General features: G+C 44.1%; 1 protein-coding gene across 1 annotated transcript; it reads left to right on the top strand.

Moving 5' to 3' along the window:
- The first annotated feature begins 2,533 nt into the window (after positions 1–2,533).
- On the top strand, positions 2,534–7,924 carry LOC122388505 (ion transport peptide-like). Its single transcript, XM_043379661.1, has 3 exons — positions 2,534–2,780; positions 5,389–5,643; positions 7,352–7,924. Exons 2-3 carry the CDS (start codon positions 5,390–5,392, stop codon positions 7,458–7,460), a joined length of 363 nt encoding a protein of 120 aa, XP_043235596.1. The 5' UTR covers positions 2,534–2,780; position 5,389; the 3' UTR covers positions 7,461–7,924.
- The last annotated feature ends 237 nt before the right edge of the window (positions 7,925–8,161 follow it).

The following is an 8,161-nucleotide window of genomic DNA, read 5'->3' as shown; positions in this document are numbered from 1 at the left end:
CCCCCATCAATTTGACGTCTCCTGTGCAATTTTTAAGAAAAAATTTCCAAAAAATTTTGAGATATATCGATTTTAGTGATGTAACTACATGGCGTTTTTAGTCAAAAAGTGGTAAATGTTTAAAAAATCGCCAAAAATCAGGGTTTGAAGCAAATTGCAAATTAAGGACATCAAAAGACGCAGTTTAACGAGTTCTTTAAAATGGCTATCTCGGATTTTCCATAAAATGCGTTTTTCACCCCTAAAAATTCAAAAAACTATATTTTTTGGAAAACAGCTAATAAAATCCAAAATTTTGGGAATTTCCAAAAAACCGGAATATATGTTATAGAGCTCTATTAGAAAATTAGATACCCCACATTTCAACTTTCTATCTTGATTTTTTGACCCCCAAATTGTAAAAAATAGCTCCAACATGCATAGGGCATGGTGACGTCATAAGCATTTTCGTGAATTAGAGGCACTTCTGAACATCGCATGTGAAAACAAATGGCACCACTAGATTCCTGGGACAAAGTTCGTCTAGAAAAGTGCATTTTTATGTCAAAAATAAAAAGTTGAAAAATTGACCTTTTTTCTTAGCCCTCGTTTAGTTATGCATAGTATAAACGATTTTTTATGCTTTCAATGCACACTTATCACCAGCACAGTGACTTGGGGTCACATATAACCATTACCATCGGATTCGGCGTGAAAAATAAGCCATAAAACATGTGTCGCACGCCCATGTAGCAGAAAGTGAAAACCGTGACCTTTCGTGACCTGACCTGACCTTGACCTGTACCTAGTATGACCCCTATACGCACATGGTACCTTCACTAGGCCTTTGAGGTCATTTTTGGTGAGTTTCGAGCAGCAGCTATCGATTCCGCTGTCCGTAAGCCGATTCATGCAAAACCCCTGAATTTGACCTTTGACCTGACCTTGACCCGAAACATGACCTCAATCTTAAAATCTTAAGAGTGCTTTGGGAAGGTCTCGTAGAGACCTTTCGAACGCCGCCTCGCGGGGCTCGATACGACCATTGGTTCTCGAGATAACAGGGGGGGGGGTCGGATCCGACCCCCCCCCCCAGGCTGTCGTGGGTACGGAAATAGCCCAGGCGGTGCCGGGTTAACCAGTAGCGGCGGAACACCTTCAATTAGGCGGGGGGGGGCACTGCCGACTTTTGGTCTCATTCTTTCCATACAATGCCTATAGGGCTAACGTTAAAATGGCAAAATCAAGGGGGCACGGTGCCCCGGTGCCCCCCCCCCCCGTTCCGCCGCCTATGATGTTAACCTCCGTCTCGGTGGGGATCAGGGTGTCGGACGGCGACACCCTGCGCAGGCCGATGGCAGAACCAGCGGACTCGACACTGCTTCAGCGTCCGGGGAAGGGGGCGTTTTGGCCATATTCTCCAGCCTTTTTTGCGTATGTAAGAAAAAAACTCCGGCGCGCTGAGCCGCAAAACCTGGAAAAGTTAATCATGCATCGGGTTTGCATCATGTCTATAAACTTAAAACTCAAGCCACCTAAGATCAGGTCACCAGGCCAAGTTAAGTGGCCATGCCTCTAAAAAGATTCTGTTATTCCTACAGTTTATGTTCAAAAATTTGGAAAGTCGGTGAACAGTATGAGGATAGCAATACCAACTAATTTTTTTATCTCGTATTGTCCATGTCTGTAACTTGGGGTCAGGGCAGATATGTGACCTCACCTTTACACAAATGGTAGAAAAGTGCAAGTGCCTCCTGGTTTTGAACAGATATGTCTAACCCACAAGATATTTACAGAAACATAAAAAACAGCAGCAAACATTACCTCATTTGGTTCATGAGTTGTTCGCCGATTTGTGAAAAGTTGTCAAATCGGGGATTTTTTTTTCTGATAATTTTGTCTTCGGTGACCTCCAGTGACCTCAGACTCCTCAGCAATGACCTGATCGAAAAATCAGCTTTTTAATTCCGAAAAAATCTTATATGCGAGTTATTGCTTTTTCGCGGCGTTATAGCTATCTTAGTTTTATTTTATATAATCGGGTTTGGCCAAATACCTACGTCCATTGTCCCCCATGGCGAAGTTGGTGGAGACCCCTCCCCCCCGGGCGCTATCAAGGCATTGGTAACCTTTAATAAATTCGCCGTGGCAGATTTGGAGCCTGCAGATAACCCATCGCTTAAAACGAATGTCTTTTTCGAATTGAAACAAATAGTGTGCATACATAACCCAGTGCCCAGTGGTGATGCAATTGGTCTGAGTTTTGTACAAAGTAGGTACGAGGATAGGTATAGAGGAAAACTGCTCCAGTAGCAGCTAAAATATCCTAATGACTGCAGAGTGCATATGAGCCCAATAGCCCATGAATGTCAAACCAGCTCAACTAGCAACCAAATCCAAAAGAAGTGTCAAAACAGCGTAGCAATCGTCTGCGTCGCAACACTCCGAGTTGATATTCATTGATAAACGTTTATTTCACCGTATAAGTGTGCAACCCTATGACTCGGTGATCAAAATCTCAATTTATGTATTGATGACACGAATGCATCTCAAGTCCCTCCGGGATGCAGGGAAACGGTTGGAAGTATCCGCGCACCAGCTTCGAGTGGGCTTCAGTGCCGGGGCGCAGGTGTATATAAGTGCCTCGGGCGCCGTATCAAATGGCACACACACAGTCCCACCGTTCGAGCGAGCTGCAAGAAAGCAGCGGGGAGCTTCGAGAGGTCTTCGAGAGCTTCCTGCTGAACTGCTTGGGAGAGGATCAGACTTCAAGCCTACCCCATACAGTCTCACAGTTTAAGGTGAGTTTACGAACCGGCCCTTAGAAATATAATATTTCATATTTAACTGAAACGTCAGAACGGTGAGCGAGGCGTTTAACTAAGATATTTAATTCAACATACAAGCGATTTCATTGTTTTATCACATACCGTCATGACGTCCCATTGGTAATTACCTACCATATAGCGGTGTTACACTTTTCACACGAAAATGACTTTTCTTTCGGTGAATGTCATTTTCGTGTCTTTTGAAGAATGTCAGGACATAGTTTGAGGTGTTTTCTTATGAAATGTAGGGGAGAGTGGGGCAAAGCGGCCACCCTAACGCTTATTACGATGCCGACGCTTGATTTCTTAACTTGGAAAGATTCTTTCTATACCAATGTGATCTCTATTAAATTGCCTTTTATTCCAACTGCGTTTCATTTCCAAAGGCGTTCACATATGGGAGATATTGACAAAACTTTAAACCTATAGCATATTGGCCACTTTGCCCCATCCCTGAGGCAAAGCGGCCACCGGCGACTTCTGAAGTCCCGATATGAGAAAATGAATAGTTGCCTCATATATGACTAGGGTATTTGATGGTGACAAAGTTTAACCGAGGATGGATGTTTAAATCTTCCCACCTGTAGATAAACAAATAAAGGATTTTCATGGAAAAACATTTAACTGCATTATTTGGTAACTCTTGTAACCGAAAAATGGCCAAACTGAATGCCTGACGACACATTTGAATATAAATAGTGTTTTTATCCAGATGGAAACAAGTTATGGCCAATTGGGGGCTGGCCACTTTGCCCCGCGCATACCGTCCCAGGCAAAAATATTCCAGCTCAGCTATAAGTGGAGCAAAAAGCATTAAAAATGGTAGGAGTCATGTACGATAACCACACAATGCATGGACAAGAACGCTTATAAAAATTCCAAATGGTTATTGAATAAAATAACATTTAAAAACTGTAAACATAGTTGGTAACCTGGCAAGAAATGCTTTTCTGTTTTCCACAGAACAATGGTGATGGGCGTGAAACCACGGTCTGGCTCATTCGAACGGCCGCGAAGAGAAGTATAATTAGAAACCATAAATTGGAACTGACGCCAGATGTGGAGGGCTAAAACGATGGGTGGCCGCTTTGCCCCGGGTGGCCGCTTTGCCCCACTCTCCCCTAGTTTAACTGTAACTTAGATGAAAATTATCTAGTTATTTAGATCAAATATACTGAATCTCTTGTTCCACATTTATATCGAATGGCTGAATGAATTGAACAAGCAACGTTTGAGGTTTGACAAATCATTGGATATCTTTTAGACGTTAAAAAAAGGCTTTAAAAGTTACGTGTCACTCGATAGCTCCCACGCATTGCGCGTAATCCAGTGATAAATCTGATGGGATATTATGAAACAATGGCTAGAAAGTAGAAACTGCACTGTGCGGCCCAAATATTTATACAGACAAGACTGTCATCTCTAAACCAGAATTGACGGGCGGCGTGTTGAGGTAGTCGCTTCAGTTGGCTTCAGCAGACCAGTTTTGTTTGTATTTAATACCGAGCTGGCATAGAGATAGTCGGTCCTGTCCAGTTTTGTGTTTAGAGAAGGACTCAGAGGCGGCTCCAGAATTCAGGAGTCGACGCTTTGATTAGCTTCCATTAAAGTTTTTAAATCAATCTTCATTATCTGACACACAACTAAATAACTCTCACTGAATAACCCAGTCATCCAAACAGTATGCCCCAGCGAGGTGTACTTTTATTATATTTGACTTTTCACCGGCTGTCTGCAGTGAGATAGCGATCAATCCGAGCAGTTCATAGCAAACAAAAAGTGTCGATAGGCTGGTCTGCGTGAGAGGACGGAAAAATCTATCCATTGCGTGAAGTGGCTTTTGTTGTCGAATGTAAGTGGACATTAAAGAAAACCTCATAAAGACGGCAGTTTTGAAAAGGCTTTCTGATAACCATCGATGAGGTGTCAAAGAATAGCAGGGCTCCTGATGTAATTGGCACGTAATGGAACGGAATCGCCATTACAAATGCACTCCGTCCCGAATACCATGGTGAGGTGGAATATGAGGCGAGGACAGGGAACGCAGTTTGACCGAGAGCGGGTTGACAGCGACATCTACGGTAAGCTAGGCCTGCACCCAAGGAGCGGCGGTGCGCCATCTGCCCACCGATTGGCGAAGAAACGAGGCCTGTAAAACATAACGTAAACATGAGCCATCAAACCTATCAATTTTTATCATAAAAAGTTGTCCTGAATTAACTTCACAGAAGGAAGCAAACTCCAAAGTAATGATGAAACTTATATCCCAAAAGTATAAGTAGGTATTTATGCCACCTTTCCAGATCCACAAATCGGAGTGTGATAACTGATATCAAAGGTAGGTATAGGTAGGTACTGGGCCTGCAACTGGTCGTCTCGGTTTTCACATGTCACACTCATTATTCATCCATATTCCGGATTCTGTAACGTACCTATTACCAAGCAAGATATAAAGTTCCAACGACACATTTTGATGCATCTACTTTGCAACACGCTGCCGAACTGTATCGGGTCCGACTTGTACCGTGTGACCCCCCGCCCCCCTCTTCTGAGCGCCCCTGACGCCCGCCCCCGCCCCCAGGATGCTGCTCTCACACACCTACGTTCCGACGCTCGTCGTGGCCGCTGTCGCGCTTCTCGTCACCCTCCCAGCCGGCGGCCGGGCGCAGCTGATGGAAGCTGACCCGGAGCTCGGTCACCCACTGCAGAACAAGCGCTCCTTCCTCGGCCTGCAGTGTCGCGGAGTGTTTGACAAGGTCACCTTTCACGAGCTGAACGCCGTCTGCAAGGAGTGCTACGGACTCTATCAGGAGCCCGAGCTGCATGGCCTCTGCCGGTGCGTATGACATGGTCCTCAGAGTGACGTCGTATGTACTATGTACAGGGTGTCCCATAATTACCCGGACATTGTTAATTAGCGTATAAAATAAGGCAAACATGATTGCGCTTTTTTCTTTTTACCGTCCTATATAGTCAACTAGGGTGGCTGTGAAATAGCACATGCAATAGATACGCTTGTTACAAGATCAGCCGACAATGAGGGAAAATGCCAGCCATTGCTGGTCTCAGTTGTTTTACGGGTCTCCCGAAACTGGGTGTAGGCCTGTTTTCTTTGACCTCTTGCCGGAGGATAATACGATCATATAAGGTAAACTTGACATCAAAGTGTTCCCAGGCCATAAGGTATTATCCCCCAAAATAAAAATTTCTGCCTACGCCACTTTTGCTGCGTTTTTTTTAGGTACATCTGGGGTGGAGAAGCTCCATGTCTGAACATTGCGCAACCTTTGACTTCCAACAGATTTGGTTTCCAAAACAAACACGTTCATGGCCATTTGGTTCACGGCATCCAGTTTTCGCACTGGTATAGAATATTACCGCAGTAGTACCCTGCGCTAACGGTTGTCTTTGGGCCATCATATCAAGCCCAATGAGTGCACGGTGGCTCAAAATGTCTCACAATTTGATTTTCGACGGGTGCCTGGCCGTCTCTGCTGTTGGGGCGTTGTAGCCATCTGACGTTCACACAAGCCTTTTTCGGGCGGTTCAAATGACATAATACCTTCGTTAGACCACAAAGTGTGCCTCAATATACTGTTTTGCTGTATATGTTATGTTTTTGGAATGAATTGTAGTGATTTGCGCTGCTTTTCCCGTAGTGTTCGCATATTTTTCTGGAGAAGGACCCCAAATTCCAAAATTTTGTCGAAGATAGTGGTGCAAAGTAGACTGATGTTTTGTAGATAATCCTGATCTATTGTTTAGCTAGTTTTTAGCTAGATCGGTGACGTTTGTTGTCTATGACAAGCAACCACTTGTTTGACAACTGGTGCATGGCCCTTTTTGGCCGAGCCCAAGCTTGTCAATCAGGTTTATCTCTTGCTCTCTCTGGCTTCGTTAGCTGATATAATTGCGCTTTGCTCAATCCTAACTGCTTGCAGATGAGCTGCTGAAGCTCTCCAGCAAAAACCATGCCGAAAGTCCGTTTACAAAGTTGAGAACGGGAGTTGATTCACCATGGTTGCCTATTAATGGCTTAAGCTGAAAACGGAAAAGGACTACTCTTACTTGACTCTGGATAAAAATTGATTCGAGTCGTTACCGGCCACCAAAAGCACACAGTCCTCAATCTCGATAGCTAAGGGATATCTTATAAAAGTATGATGCTTGTATATCATTAGAAGCGAGCGCAGTCGTACTTTTAGCCAGAAAATAAATGTCCGGGTAATTCTGGGACACCCTGTAGTGACGTCAGAGTTGATTGTGAACGGTGCTAAAGTTGCTATCGGAATGAAATAAGTTTGTAGGAGTCGGAACTCGGATGGTTTACATTTGGATGCCACAGTATCTAAAATGTTCTTTGGAGGCGATATGAAATATAGAAGATAACTTTTGCCAAAATGAAGATAAATACTTATCTCTTATTCATACACTGTTCTCAGTTCTTCCGACTCGCCTCACAGCCGATTTTATCACGTAAAAGGCGTTGTTGCGACAAACAAACGACCGCAGAACGGTTGAACTCAGCGCCGTGTTCGTTTCAGGTCCGAGTGCTTCACCACCGAGTACTTCAAAGGCTGTCTGCAGGCGCTGCGGAGAGCCCACGAGACGGACAAATTCGACATGGCCATCCGCCGGATCAGCGGCAAATAATAGACCCCTGCTGACCATAGACGAGAAGAGACCAATGTCACCCGCATAGGCCAACGCTAGGATTGAGTGTGTTTGGGTGTAACTTATGTGCTACTGACGGGCGGCTGACCGCAAGTTGTATTTGTCAAATTAATTATGGTGTTTCTGTGAGGAGTAAGGGCGCGTTTCTTCGTAGGTACGGCTATGTTTATGTGCAATTGTTTTCTATAGAGGCTGGGCATTCAGTTTTTCGAGCAGTCTTCAACTTTTAAAATTGTCAGTAAACACGAGGTACAAAATTTACTATTTATCTGCTGATGTTAAAACTTAAAACTATATATACTCCAAGCATTTATGTAATGAACAACGGGCTACAGATAGCCGTTTATCTGTTATAGATGGGTATTATTGTTGTTTCATTTGTGGATGCCCTTCACTTTGTAAACCGATGCAGCAACAATGTGTTAAATAAAATATACCTATGATATTCGTCTGTTTCTGCCACAGCTCTGTGTCGTTTCAGCTGTATTTCGTCCCGGGGCCTAATCATTCTACTCATAATAATGTGTATGAACTCCCAAAGAATAAAATAGTGGCACAATCCGGACCAAAGCAGAATACCAGACAGATTATTATAAGGCCGAGCCACTAGTTAAGACTCCAAGTTATGCTCCACTGAATCGGGCAACGGAAAGGGTTGCGACTGAGTAGCTTCACGCTCT

Source organism: Amphibalanus amphitrite, unplaced genomic scaffold, assembly GCF_019059575.1.
Source record: "Amphibalanus amphitrite isolate SeventyFive unplaced genomic scaffold, NRLGWU_Aamphi_draft 000325F_arrow, whole genome shotgun sequence".
Classification (NCBI taxonomy): Eukaryota; Metazoa; Arthropoda; class Thecostraca; order Balanomorpha; family Balanidae; genus Amphibalanus; species Amphibalanus amphitrite.
Note: the sequence above shows the minus strand (reverse complement) of the source record. Positions and strands in the feature narration are given on the sequence as shown.